Below are 15,446 nucleotides of genomic sequence, written 5' to 3' on the forward strand. Positions count from 1 at the left end.
AAGGTATGTAAACTTTATACATTGTACTGTAATTGAAGTACCGTTAACAGTAGGTTACATTGCTTACCAGACCTCCCTACTACTACTACTACTATCTGAACAATCTGTGGTCATGGTCGGTGGGACAAACCCTGAAAATTCCTCCTAATTAGGCAACAAAGCGTAGTCTATTATTACCCAATGTTTGAGTTACCAGCGTCTAGCCCAATTGTGGATACACTGGTTACAAGTTGCAATTTACATAGTCAGACAAAAGAGCCTTAGAGCTCTCTCCCCAGCTCAATGAGGCATGGTACTTAGCAATCCTGGATATACTTTAGTTATGCTGGGTATGTACACCGTCAACTACTGAGTAGTATAGACGTGCCCTTGTCGTCATTATCTTTGTTCTCACTGATAATTATGTGTAAGCTAGTTTACCTAATTGTACGATTGTCAAGATGAAGCGGAAATAATTAAGATTCATTAAGGGTGTTATCAGAAAAATGACCTCCACAATTCGCGCTCATTATTTCCAAGGTTCAATATCTAATTAGCATTAATTGATCCCAGTAAACGAAAATTAGGCCCTTTAATTCACGAATCACGACATGAGTTATACCTAGATAAGATACTGAAAATATTCAGATGTAACCAAATATAACCTGATAAGAAGGTAATTACTCATGTATACTGTATAGGGTGTATAGATAAGAGATTATTTAACAAACTCGAGGCGTCATGGTCATGAGTTCGAAAAGTTCTAAACAGAAAATGGTGCTTTCCATTGAATGTGTGAATAAAAGCATGAAGATTGAAGATGACGGTCAAACCCCTTAACATTCAGCTGCAAGTTTTACATGAGCCTGAAACTGTGCTGAGGTAAGCCTTCACAGCGCAGTGTTTCATTGTGATCCTTCTTATTTCCTTACCTGCCATGTAGCAACACGTTATCGCACCAGGAGGAGGTTACCATGGTGACGATTTTGTAAAAATCCAGAGTTATTTAGGACAGTATCACGTTTGATAGTAATGAAGGGGGCGAGGGTGTGTGCGAGACAGCAGCACTACAACAGCTCAACAGCCATCAGGGCTACCAATGTCCTGTGTAGCTGTGTACTACAGTAGGGTGCGCCCTTCTTCTTAACAACATTTTGGCACAAATCCTACATAACTGAGAATAGAGAAACCTTTCTTTTTGAAATTAGATAATGGTAAGACATGGAGTGGCCCTGTCCTGAAGAGAAGTAGAAGGTATCGCAGCCTATACACTTAACACCGGTCACTATTTCAGGAGATGCCCCCTGACAGGCCCCCCTCCAAACCTAACTTAATACCTATACTAACTTAATACCTACTAACTTAATACCTAAACTAGCCAGCAATGTTTTCATATTATGTACCCTGCTTTTAGAATAGCCATGAAATACAGGAGGAGGAAAGCAGCAATTAGTTCACTGATTTCTGTGGTCCGGGGTAGAGTGAAGAAGGAGTGGTACTGATAACTGAAACCGTTATTCAATAGCCCAATATAGCTCATGAAAACCCCTTGCTATTAGTTTGATTAACACAGTGGGACAGCTCATTCTCCCCCCGGGTGGCAGCCTGTGTTGTCATATATTTGTCAACTTCTCATTATAAAGCTGAACACCAATCTGACATGATGCAGATGGAGCTGAGTTCAATTTGGAAACTACTCAGAAAAAGAGTAGTTTTGCAGGTGAAAGAGAGTCTGGGGAGCCGGAGGGATGGAGATAGCACGCAGGCTTGACACTGACTTGACAAGTAGCAATTTAGATATTAAACACAGGTAATCAGCCTAATGAGCCTGCCCATTTGTCGGTCTCTCCACCTTCACTGGCGAGCTCAGTTCGGGGGCCCACCAATCATCGGTCGAGACGGCTTGTCACGTGGGCGCTGGGAACCAATCAGAGGAGAGAAACTGGGCACGTGGGCTTGCAGTGCGGCTGTAGACCTGGTTTAGTAATTTTGTTTCACCGTGGAGATTGTCAAGTGGAAAACCGGGGGATATGCACGATCACAGACTACACCCGGTCAGTTCACATGGCAGAGCTTTTAAAATATAATGGGAACTGGTCATCCTATTATGTGGTAACAATGGTTTCATGTTAGCAGCCCCAGGGCAGGGAGGGTAGTAACCAGTAAACCGTTGGTAAACCGATTCTCATGGCGCCAACACAATAGGATGATGCATATTTAGATGAAACAGCCGAGCTAAGATATTATCGTTCAACCTCTGTACAGGTTTACCCACACAATACAGAGGTCATCAACAATTCCCAGAGGTCGTCAACAACTCCCATTTCAGTGTTAAAACTTTAAAACAATGCACTAGCCTCCATTAAAAGTTATATTTAGATGTCACGTGATAGCTACTTAAAACCATTCGCGTAACACGAACATTGTAGCTACTTGCCTTACCATACTATTAAAAGTATTATATTTATGGTAAATATCTTGCAATCTAGGTGAGAATTGACCAGAGATACAGACAGAAAATTTCTGCCCGAAATAACAGCTGATCTTTGGGAAAACTCGTGATGGGCAGTGTTTCGTTATTACTACATTGCCAGTTTTTAAATTTCATACAAAATGAACATTTAATCTAGATTCCACTTACCATACTATTATGGTAAATATCATGGAAATCAAGTTATCAAGTCTTGTATTCGCGTCGAATGTCAGATCATGTTTTAGTTTTTACAAAATTTCAAAAATACAGAATGTCAAGCCTTCTATGATCTTAAGATTTTCTCTCGTATCAGGTACTAACAGAGTACTTTGGAGTAGAATGCAATTATCCTAATGTTTTGAGAAAGTTCAGCCGGTAAAGCTGCTGACTTGTTGACTATCTATTGCTTCGATCTTTAGTACACCCGTACAGTAACAGTATTGAAGTCAGTCATTATATCGCATTGGAACCAAGGATAAATAATCTAAAAACAATATTTCCTAGATTTACCATGTATTACTATGATTACACAACCATCACAAAATTGGGCAAATTCCCACGCTCTAAAAAGCTGATTCCCCCTCGTTACAGCTTCCTGTTTACAAACTACCTGATTTCACCCAATCACACTTCATTTCCCAAACACACCAACCAATCAGAGACAGTTCTCATGCCCCACAGCCCGCCACCTTGCGGGTACCAAGGTGTGTTTCTCAGCCATAGTCCAGGTAATTAGTGGTAATTAAACCACTGATTAGGAGTAATTAGTGTGTGCACTACGTTGTCAAAACACAGTGATTTAGTGCGGCAGCAAACTGACTGGTAACTGGTACAAGCAAACGCTTTTGTCTTTAGTCTGATCAGGGTCTCAAGTCTCAACACTTGACGGCCCCCTAAGATCTATACTCATGATCCCAGATAAGAGAGCCCTGATAGACTTATGATCCCAGATAAGAAGATACAACAAAGGAAAATTACCACTTTGATCCTCCAACTTTATTAAATGGCTTCCCAACTCTCAACTTTGAAACAACCTCCGACCTCTAACATGACGTGTTTCACGGTCTGTTTCACCCAGAAACCAGCCCCAATTTCCGGTGACATTACCACCCCCGCAGTATAATAATAATAATGATAACATTAAATGAAATATAAGCAGACACACAGCATTAAGCTGAGTATCACAAGCTACCGTGCTCTACTTGCAAACCACTTACATATCCGAGACACAAAGAACTTACCACATATCTTATCTCGCTACATTTGATACTGGGGCCTACGTCACAGACATAACCGATCATCAACCAATATCAATCACGGAGCTCAGCTTTAATATTACTGTCTCTAATCTGAGTTTGTGGAACTGTGAGCAGTTCAATTAGAAACTATACACTTGAATTAGAGCGGGGTTCAGGGAGGGTGTAATGGAGTATCACCCTCAAATATATGAGGTCACTTTCTTACAGTAATTGTTAGGTACTGATGTCACTGGTGTGTGTCTGGAGACTGTAAGTGTGTATTGTGAAGATACAATTGGTGTGAACTGTGGCTCACACACGATACACACACACTGTGTTTTACAATTTACACCTACACACGCGCAGGTGTGCCACACAATGCACACGTTCCAACATATCTTGTTACAATAATTCAGGTTCCCGCATCATTAAATTCCGATCCCACACACACATACACAATGGTAGTCACGTATAATGTAGTCACGGTTGGAAGGTTCTAGTACCACCCCAGGAACAGACACCTCGCACTTCAGTACAATACACCCCCTCGCTCCCACTCTCTCTCTCTCTCCCCGTGTTACGAGGCGTCACTTCTCACCTACTGTTTAGAATTTAGATTAGTTTCAAATTGGATTTTCAAGATAAGACAGTCTGTTTACCTGCTCCAAATTAGAAAAGCTGCCTGTAAACTTAGTATCAAGTTGTTTTTTATCGTGTTCAAATAGGGCGGAACAGATAATTACTCCCAAATCTAATAGACCGCACATTTACTGGTGAGAGGAGAGGTTTTAAAAGGGGTAAACTTGAGGACACAGAGCGGTTGGAATAAAGCGCTTGTTATGTTAAAATAGCTGTGAGCATGCTTGTGTGTTCTCCACGTTTAGGTCACATCTGAAACTCTCCCCAAATCTACCTGGCATCCTTAGTACCTGACCCTGGTGAAGAAAATACTTTCGAAATTATTCAACAGCTAACCACAAAATCGAATAAGATTTGGCTTTTGAGTTAAAAAGTGTGGACTGTCCGTTGTTTGAGCTGGGTAGAACAGACAAACCATTAGGAAGGTTTCCGGGACTGGCGAATAAGAGAGTGTATGTTTAATCGTCTACGGTTTAAATTTGAGAGATTGTGGTTCCCAGACAGAGATTTGAAGGTGCGAGACAGATCTCAATACTGCTGGATCACAATGAGACTCTTAGTTCTGGTTATCGAGAGAGTTTACCAGGATTTAACACCGTGGAATGATCTGAGGAAAGGCCTGGGATGTTTAGGTGAGGAATCTTAAGAAGGAAAAGTTTAAGAGGTTTATGTCTGCAGTGAGTTCTCTTTGAGTAAAATAGACATACCAAATACAATAATGAATGATATAGACACGATAGAGGACTATTTGTTGGGTGTGGAGGTCCGAGGTAGTGCAGATGAAAGTACAAGAATGTAAGAATGTGACCAGTATTTTAGTATTTTCCCTAACAAGAGGTACTGATATATGAGAGAGAGAGAGAGATAATTGGGAGCTGTCAAATTGAAACATCCGCCACTTAATCAAATTTACAGGACTCTCGAAAAGTGGAGACCTGCTAGTTATAGAGGGGCTCACTGTCAGACTTTTAGACTCTACTATCATACCTTCAAACTGACAATAACTCTACTACTGGCTTTACACTCACATACTTGTCTAGTACTGGTTTCAAACTAACAGTCCACTCACTACCACTCATATATTACCATCATATTGTCTAAAAACACGCTCACAAAATCTCCTCTTCCCCTCAGACCACTCAGTACTCAAGTTAAAACACCTAAAGTATTCGAATGTGTTCAGGAAATACAAGGTTCTCAATATGACACTAAGTAGCAGTAATAGTAACTGTAGATTTCAGGGGTGACGCCCTGAAAACTGCCAATTGAGCTGCTGAGTAGTACTACTTGGACACATATTTGACCTCACAGATGTTAAATTAAATGGCAAGAGGTTGGTTAGTAGGTGGCAACAAGTCTTCATGCGTCACCACTCCGTTACTAAATGTTATTCGAGTATACTTTAGGGACAACGGCTTTACAAGTTCACCTACTAACTGTAAACAACTGTTTGCTATTCAGAACTCAGAACTCTTGAACTTATTACAATTTACCTTACTTAGGCTACTCAATCAATTAAAAGTTGAACAGCAGGAGGTTTTTAATCTAACTCATAATTATCACGTGTTCGAGATGTGTACGGATTCATGTGCGTCAATCTGTTAATTTAATCCCCTACAAGTTACGAAGGGTGTGAATTATTTACGAAATTATACAGTAGTAAAAAGTTTCCTACATAAATAAGCGGCTTGTCACCACACACGGATCGTTTTGTCCTCATCCCGCGTGTAAAACTTACTCCCCACCTAGACTTAAAGAGGTACACTTTCCCGTCCATCAACACGCCTATATGCCGATATATGCCGTCTTACGGCAATGAAAGACAGGTCAAAAAGGATGGGAAGAAATTATAAGTCTAACCCTCTTATAGACAGACCGAGTTTTCAGGGAGAGTTTGGCGGAGCTTCAAACTCTGTTCTTAGTGCAGACTTAAGTAAGTGATGAGATCGTTGTTTTTTATAAGTCGCAATGTAGCTGGATAAATCCGAATTAAATTAATCTCTGCGAGACTCGATTAATAAAAATTACAGTATAAAGTTGAAACAATGCGATCCGGGGACATTGTATTTTTAGACAGATCACTGCTGATTATTCAGAATCTTATCAAGTTATCTTATATCATATTAGTACTAGGTCGATCCAGTGTTTATTGCCCTGAAGAGAATATCATCATAAAGGATGTTTAGAAAACTACTTAGTACTATTGAAAAAGTCTTACTCCTAATATATATCTACCAGCACGCCTACAATATGAATATATACCAGATCATTGTGCTCTTTACATTTCAGGACATGTATCGAATGATGGCTGCTCCAGCGCCTACAGGTACACATGAGATAATTCTGTGTTTGCGAGTGTAGGAGGAGTAAATACAGAGCAAATTACTGTAATTGTTTGTTTATACGTGTTGGTATAGAGGTGAGAAAATTGCTGTAATTGTTTGTTTGTATGTACAGGACATTACAGTTGAACAATCAACAAATTACAAGAGTCGGAGAGGTTGAAGTATTTTTATTAGGCAATGCAAAGCTTTTTTGTTCAGGACAAACTCAGCTCCAGACTGCCTACTGACAGAGGTTGGGTTAAGATACCCTTATATTCTGTCAGCAGACCAATCAAAAGCGATTAGTAGTGCGCTAAACCCTTCATCTCTCCACCTGACTCACTTCAAATAGAGTTCGGGGCATTAAGAGTACGGTCAGGTTGGTGAGAGTTAACGAGAATTGACGGGAGTTGACGTGGTGTCATCACCAGTATTTAGAGGCTCAGCGATCTCCTTACATGTTCCTTCTCTCTGAGAGTCGGGGAGACCGCGGAACTAACTACAAAACCGGGGTTTAACTCTATCATATCAGTAATATAATGAAGAAGTTTCAGCTTTGATGACGTCACAAAGGACTATGTATTTCCGTCTGGTTAATTATCGGTAAACTTATGCCTGTTCTGGTAAACTCCCGAATCTAATTCATTTCACCGTCAAATAACTGAACTTTTAAAATCTAGACACAGAAGCTGGTCTCAAATGATGTCAGGGTTATAAAGTACAGCTCAGTGCTCGTTCGATCACTAACTTCTTGTGCAAAGTCTCAATTTACACCCCGGCGGTTGGCACTGCCTTGAAGACAGGTTACTTTCAAAGCGCCGGTGGGTTAACTGGTTAAATCAGAAACAATTTGTAAACTTCACTGTCTATTAAGGGGTTATCTGTCGGCACACTTTGAGTTTTAACTTAAACGTCCTGATTTTTATTGGGAAACCTCACAAAATAATAGAAAGTATTTCTAAAGTTTAACGAGTTGGTTCTCAGTTTCCAGGGAGATTTTAGCTGTCATGCCTACCTGTGATTCATTTTAAAATTCTCGCAAAGTATTCCATGTTTAAAGTTAAAATGTCCGAGTACGACTTACATAAACCGAGTTAGAGCTTTCAACACGATAAGGGTGTATTATTATGTATGAACGGGGGATAAGGTTGTAAATGCACTGAAGCGTTTCTATAATTGCAAAAAGTATTCATCGCTGCAGCAGCAGCAGCAGCTCAATACTGTAAGTCTTTCAACTTGCCGGGTCATGAATGGGTCATACATGATATCGTGAGGCTCGTACACTTATAATTGTATCAGGAGTACTGCTACACGTGGTTTGCTAAGTCGGTATATCATTATATTGTGATAATGTTATCGAGCTTACATTATCATATCCGTGATCTAGACAAGCGTAATTTGTAAAATACGGGTGAAACTGACAATTCCGATGCGAGTCACGGTCCGTATTATAAAATACCGTGCAATCCGGCATAAAATATTTCCTTGTGTTTTCTAAACTCAAAACTAAATATCATGCAGTCTTGAGCATCGGCGTGTGGGAAAATCAGAACAACTCTAGTAGTCCAGTAGACTTCTCCAGAGAACAAGCACATATTCATGCTTCACTGAATCTTATACTCGCACTTTATTAAGACTTTCGGGGATCATCGTGAACAGTCAAACTTGACGGTACAACGGAGGAGATGAAAGGGGGAGGAGGAAAGTTCTATTATAAATGTATCGTATTGATCTTTGAGGAGTTTTATAATTTATGTAATGAGTAATAAGCAACGTGTTCTCCACCTCTAACACGGCCCTACAAAGTATGCAAGTTCTTTGTTCGGTAAGATCAAAGCAAACTCTCTCTCTCCCCCTCATCTCTACACAGAGATGACGAGACATTGGGGCCGGCAGGGGGAGTGTACTACATTGATACACAATCTGATACACAACACACATTGTTACTATATTGTCAATAAATTTAGCCGTTCTGACACGAGGACACGAGGACGCTACTCTCGACTTCATGTCGTCTGGAGTGCTCGGTTACCTCCCACATGTAATGTGTTCTAGAAGCAGTAAAAGATAAAATCAGACCGTTAATTTTAATTAGATGCTAGATCTTTCTATCTATATTCCAACTTTTCTGGGATACGCTGAGGGCTGGACTGAAGCTCGTGTAACTATCGGGCACCGTTTGTGGAGGGATTTGCTTTGACTCTAACCCTACAGCTTTGTAAGGTCATATTCCTTTATTAATTGTCCAGTGAGTTTGCTTTGAAGCGGATCAAAGACTCTGAGTTTAATGAGAGCTAGCCGGTCAAAACTGTAAACTTGGCGGGGAACCAATAAGAGGGTGGGCTAATGTCACGTGCTACTGTAAAGTGTAGACTTATCTGGGCAGCCTCGAGAAGGTCTGATAGATTCAAAGAACGTAGGTCTCAGATTTCAGTATTTAATGGGCAATGAAGATTGCAGTCGTGCTACCAAAGATGTAAGTTTGTGGAACAGTTATAAAAGTATAGTTGATAAGGAGTAGAATCGAGTTAGGCCGCAAAATCTATCGTATCCCATGATTAATTTTGATCGACTGTTTTTCTACATGTCAGGACGACCTAAAGCTATCTGGAGATTGGAAACTACGGCCCCATCTTATAAACTTATAAGTACAGTACCAGTAATAAATTAGTAAAACCTAATGGCACAGATCTAGCAGCACAGCTAATAGCTGACAGGTGAAAGGTTTAAAAACGTTGCCCTACGTATTCAAGTAGACCTGCAGCATAGACAGCGTCTACTTAAACTCCTAATATCCAAGCTAGAGCTATTTATATTGTATCCTGTGGCTTACAGCAAACGATCCAGCACATATTATTTCCCCTAACCATGGCAAATCGTTTGCAATTTGCTCGAAAGTTGAGGTTATCAAGGGGCTTAAATTACTTGGAATGAGAGTTTTAAATACTTCAAGTAGGTATCATTGCGGGGGGAATAGCTGAGGGTAGGTACTGCCCTGAGACAAGATCAAGATGTTGTTCTAGATATTGTCAGATGCACTGGTACAGTATGTAATGTCACGTCACGTGTACACCTAATATAAGGTCCCTTGTTTACCAGTATTACCAGGAATAAATACCAGCCAGGGGGTTAATTACCAGCGGGTAACTGGAGGACAAGCAGGTAACCGGGTTATAGCTTTATAGGGCGGGTACTAAGTCTATATTTCATCTGGTTTCACATTCCTGCCCCGCATAATATTATAGGAGTGGGTTTCAATCCTCATCGATCATAATGTTCCTGCTAGTGATTTTACTGCAACTACTGCGGTTTAGTTATTGACTGCTAACATACACATTTTCTTTATACAGAATCTACAGAGTTCCTTTCGTGCAGCTTGAAATAAAGAATACTGCAGGTGAAGGTGGCTGATATAATATATGGTAAAGATCCGGACTAGAAATCAGAAAATTCAAAATATTGTCATTGATGATTGTTCGAAATCTATCCTTATCGCTTGATGTCTCGAATCAAAGAGCAATGATTTCCGGCATATTCACCCAACATTTTCTACATACCACAACTTTTAAAGTTACACAACATGGTTTGAACCTTGTGACGTCACCAAAGTCTCACTCCGTTTAACTCGATTTTATGAAATGAACACAAAGTATCATATTATATCCCTGTCAAGATGTCCGCCCTAAAATAACCTTGTCAAATTATACGTCAGAATTTAATTAGACAGCAGCACTGGTTGTAATCTTTGTCGTGAATTGTCACTTAACAGAGAAATTATTTTAAAAATGCCTTTTTAAAAACTAGCAGTTAAACTGAATGCGCATTTCAAAGTCATAACAATATTAGTTAAAAGTAGATATTACCGTGATTTGATTATCTTAGTGAGAGCGCCTGTTATCTGCCCTCTTAGTAACGATTAGAGATATTATCTGCCCTCTTAGTAACGATTAGAGATGATCAATTAATAAACTCTACCAATCAATTATTTTACATGGTGCCCTGCTGATACCTTCTAGTCTATAAAGGTGATGAAACCCTGGCACCCAGATAGAGATGTGAGTGACACGAGAAGAATGTAACAAGTTGTGGGTTGTATTTGAGATGATCACTGCTCGGAGGGTGAGAGAGTTGCTGACAGCAGACCTGCAATCACGTGAAATCTCAGGAGAATTAGTTCCTGACAGCTATTCAAATTTAAACATCTCTCCCTCTCTTAACAGGGAGAGAGAGAGAGAGTGAGGGTAAGAGATTACCAGATGTTGCAATATATGTTGTGACATATCATCACTGTTACAATGTTAATACCCTAGGTACTAGGTCCGGAAACATTCCTAGTTTACATCAGTCCTCATTTCAAGGCCTTTCGTAAATAAGCTCCCCAAAATAGTCTACATGTTCCGATAAGATCTTAATATGTACTCCCATTTTCTGTCAATAGGTGCTCCTAATCAATTTTAATCTTACTACAATAGAAAGCTGTTAGCTGGCAGACAATATCTTCACCATGCTACACAAATATTGTAAGATGTTTTGTTCCCTGGGCCTGAGTAATAGTCGATTTGTCAAGCTATCTTTTGTTGAAAATACAGACGTTTTGAGTAGATAAATATTATTTGTGCCATGCATAATAAGCGATCAAAGTATATTGCAATATAACTCGTTATTATATTATATGTAAAATATCTTGAAATGTTGCTCGGAGTACCGCAGTAGTGGCTAAATACGCCTCGGCTCGCTCATTTTACCAAATAAAGTATAAATACTCTCATCACTGAAAAGTGTGACTTGAGTACTACATTTCCATTACGTCCAATCCCTAATGGATTTCTTTCCTCTTGCCCAAGGGATTCCCGGACCATTATTTTTGTACATTAAAGGAAATTCAACTAAAACTGGCAAGCAATTTCCGCGACGCAAGGAACCTGAAATTGGGATTTAAAAACGTTCCTTTCGGTATTTAATTCAACAGGAATACTGCCATGACACTAACGCTGGATGAAAAGTTGTGAATTTATCAAACATTCTCGACATACTTCACCAGTTTCCAACCAAGTTTTCTCATAATAAGCCGTAATAAGCGAGACTAATAGCTGTGAACATTGAAACCATAGTCAGTGGGGCGGCCACAAGGACCCAACCATCCTCCTGCTCAAGCAAACCATCCTACATCTTACATCCTACATCCTACATCGTACATCCTACATCATGTACCAAATCCTTTATCTTACATCGCACGACAACTTGACTAGCGCGCACGTGATTCTAACCATGATCTAAGATTCTAAGAATTCTAACAACAGTTACTGGTTACGTTATAATCAGTTAGCATTTTATTTTCATATTATAAGAAGACATTGCCCCCTCACAGTCCCCACAAATCAGGATGTTACAGCACCAACTGTCACGTGACTAAATGATGGGTGATCGGTCACTTTCTCCGGGATTCTCGTGGAGCAGTCTACACTAACACTAGTAATCAAACTCCACCAACCTCCAGCTCCAAATCAAATAATAAGCACTACAAATGTCCTGAACATCCAATCGGAAGCCAGAAATCAGGTCCTGTGATTTGGGGTAACAGTCACGTGATATTGTAAACTAGATGAAGTGTGGGTCACGTGATATTGTAAACTAGATGAAGTGTGGGAGCCAGGAGCTGGTCAGGGCAATATGAGGGGTCGGTAATTTCGTTTGAAGTTACCTCTAAATATTCAAATTTTAAGAGTGTAGCACTATCCAGCTCAGTGGAATCAGAAATCGTATGCTAATATGACGGACCTGCGGCCTACATAGTGTACATGTGAAAAAGTAACTGGCTACTACAAAACTAGTACACAAAAACAGTGATATTGCACGATTAATAACACATAGCTCAAACTACCTGGCTAGAAGCATGATTGAGATCAAAGAGATGCAGAGATAATAGGAGCGGTAAAGTTAAGGTCCCTTTGACGTTGTTTCTTGTGTGTTCTAGTGTGTATGTGTGTGTGTATAGTATCAATTATACATTATACCTATCGTGTGATCAACCAACCATGACAATATTTGAAATTTTTGAGATGATGGAGACCCTTGTTTAACTTGGGGACTATTCCCAATCTGCATTAACAGTTTTACGGCTGGGAAAAAATATTGTTCGCGATAATTTTGTATTCTTAACATAACAAGACATTGTTAAGCACCGAATATAGCAATTGTACAGACATACCCATCTAATCATACGGAATATTATGGACCATTGGACAATGAATTATCGGAATATACCTCTACTTCCAGGCCTCATTTGTCTCCAAATCGCTCACAAATTGATAAACGACCATTGAATGGCGAACGAAAGACGGAGCGACGTGTTGCGGTCCATTTGTCACAGTAACAATGTTTCAATCCTCATTCCGGGTACTTATTTGTCACATAACACTATCCAGGAAGAAACTAGTCGAGCAGCTGCCAGAATGACTTTTACATGATCACAGCGACTCAGATCTAAATCTGTTCACCACATACGCTCTGAATTCAGAAAAAAAGTCACCAATCTTGAGGTTGAAATTATCCAAGCTCAAGTTAAAACTAAAAGATCTATTATAGTGTTTTGATTGAGCCAATGTGGAAAAATTGGACGAATTTGACATGTAGTTAGACCACATGTGATGGAGCTCACAGGTATTAGTTTCACCACATGTAGCTTCAATGGCGCTGGAAGGTACTTGCTGACCTAGTAGAACAGTCCAGATGGTGTGTATACCGACCAGGTGTTGGCAATAGTCACACGTGCATAATATGCATAATATGAGACATCATTTTAGAGACATTTCATGGGATATGTTAATATTGTTCATCGCCTATAAACAAAACTTATCTGATCACTGTAAAGGACCTAGTTTAAAGGCCTTATGATAGGGATTGTGAGGAAAGTAGGATTTATTAAAATACCTTTTATTATGATTTTATGAAATGATGCAACTGCTATATCATAATGATTTTATGGGATAAGTGCATATTAATATATATGCATTATGCACTGCATAATGCATATAGACTAGATGCTGAATTGCTTAGAGAAACATTGTCAACAAGAATTTACATGTATACTCCCACTCACATTCTTATTTGCAAGTAATACAGCTAACACTACATAGTACATGTTAGTGAATTATTAGTCTCAGAACGTGACTCTAACGCTAATTCAAATTCAACACAATTTCAATATACCAGGGACATGTACAAGGACAAGACACAAAAGAAAACAATTACCTGACAAACAAGCGAAATCTGTAACTAGTTGAAATTAACTTTAAAACAATTTGATTGATGAACCAACCTGTCGTGCATCTGTCTGCAGAATATCCGGTACCCTCACAGTTGCAAACATAACCATCAAGTTGGGGCTCGCACTTGCCCCCGTTCCTGCAGGAGTCTGTGTAAGAAAGGTTTTCACAAGCTGTTGCCTCACATCCCTCAGCAGTTCCCTCTTCTTCCACACAATTGGGAGGTGCCAGAGTTTCTCCATCTGCTTTTGTGAACTTCAATCCACTTATACACCCAGAAAATCGAGGTTCAAGGCTCATGTCTGGTTCAATTAGATCAAAGGTTGTGAATTTGCTTACACCTCCAATAAAGAGAGAAGATGAAAGTTGTAGAGTGTTGTCTGCTGCAGAGTTGTCAAAGCGCTGCTCCTTGCTAAAAGCATCATCAAGGACAACAGTTATGACACCAGATCCTACTTGAATTCTCACTGAGTGAAAAACTCCGTTTGACAGCCTCTCCCCTATTTCAAATATTTCAGTGCCACTGCCAAAATTCGAGTGCACAACCATCTTCTGATTAACAAGCTGAACTTTCAAAAAGTCTTGTGATCCATCTACTCCACCATCAGTGTACAGAAGAAGGGCATTTTCTTTATATGTACTGAAGGAAAACAGCAAGATTCCTTTATCCCTGACTACCCAGTTACGATAACTAGCAAAGGTGTTGTCCGTGTCAAAGAATGTCTTCTCTGCAGAAGCGCAGACAATTAGTATCTGAACAAACAAAACTATTTTCATCTTTAATAGGACATCAGCTGACCTATTGAGATAGTATATTAAAATGATTTAAAAAACAATTGAAGCAATACATAATAACAGGGGTTTCAACTTTCAAGATTTTATCAGTATGGGTGGTTAATAAAGCTCAATATCATTGAAAATGATATCATTGCTATGCCTTGAGTGGTTTGTAAATATGCCATTGTTAGCCCTAAACGTATGGACTTATCATGGCGTTGTTCTAAGAATATTGAGAAACTGACCATGTGTCATTAACCAACGTTAATGTGGCTCTTGCTATGACTGGTGCAATCTGTAGAATTCGGCACTCGATACCTTCTGAACTATATTTGAAAATATATAATGCTCTCTTTGAATCACATCTCAATTATGGTATACGTGTTTGGGGTGTTGTCCTAAAAAGAACGGTCCAATGATAGTCTTTTTATCACACAGAAGCACTGTAGGATACAAGGATACAAGGATACAAGGATACAAAAGTGATAATTACTTTATTGAGTACACAATAGTTGTAATTCTGAAATAATTTAAGTTACACAATTCTAATTATTTACAAGTGTGTAGGGATAATTTAGAAATGTTATTATATAATGCTAGTTTTAGAAAAATAGATAAATCGAGTTTGTATGGTTCAATCTTATTTTAGGGTCCTATAGCATTATGCACTTGCCAGTATTTGAGTGGAAATCTGGGCTCTTATAATAGGCTGTATAATTTTTGTTCACAGAGAGAATTGAATGGATTGCTC

At 39.3% G+C, this 15,446-nt stretch overlaps 2 protein-coding genes across 5 annotated transcripts in view; both read right to left on the bottom strand.

Annotated features, from left to right (window-relative positions):
* Window positions 1–15,446, bottom strand: part of LOC134826248 (clathrin heavy chain 1-like) — a 106,863-nt gene that overhangs the window by 78,743 nt on the left and 12,674 nt on the right. The window lies entirely within an intron of this gene.
* The window catches only part of LOC134826249 (neurexin-1-like), a 56,807-nt gene that overhangs the window by 22,845 nt on the left and 18,516 nt on the right, over window positions 1–15,446 (bottom strand). The window contains exon 1 of one of the 3 annotated variants that reach the window (XM_063838556.1): window positions 13,972–14,713. The exons of the other annotated variants lie outside the window; for them this stretch is intronic. Within the exon in view, the coding sequence (XP_063694626.1) occupies window positions 13,972–14,695 (724 nt within the window). The 5' untranslated portion in view covers window positions 14,696–14,713. Of the gene's footprint in view, window positions 1–13,971; window positions 14,714–15,446 lie in introns of those variants that run through there. 3 annotated transcript variants of the gene reach the window in all.

This window comes from Bolinopsis microptera, chromosome 2 (assembly GCF_026151205.1).
Source record: "Bolinopsis microptera isolate Bmic1 chromosome 2, MBARI_Bmic_1.0, whole genome shotgun sequence".
In the NCBI taxonomy this organism is placed as follows: Eukaryota; Metazoa; Ctenophora; class Tentaculata; order Lobata; family Bolinopsidae; genus Bolinopsis; species Bolinopsis microptera.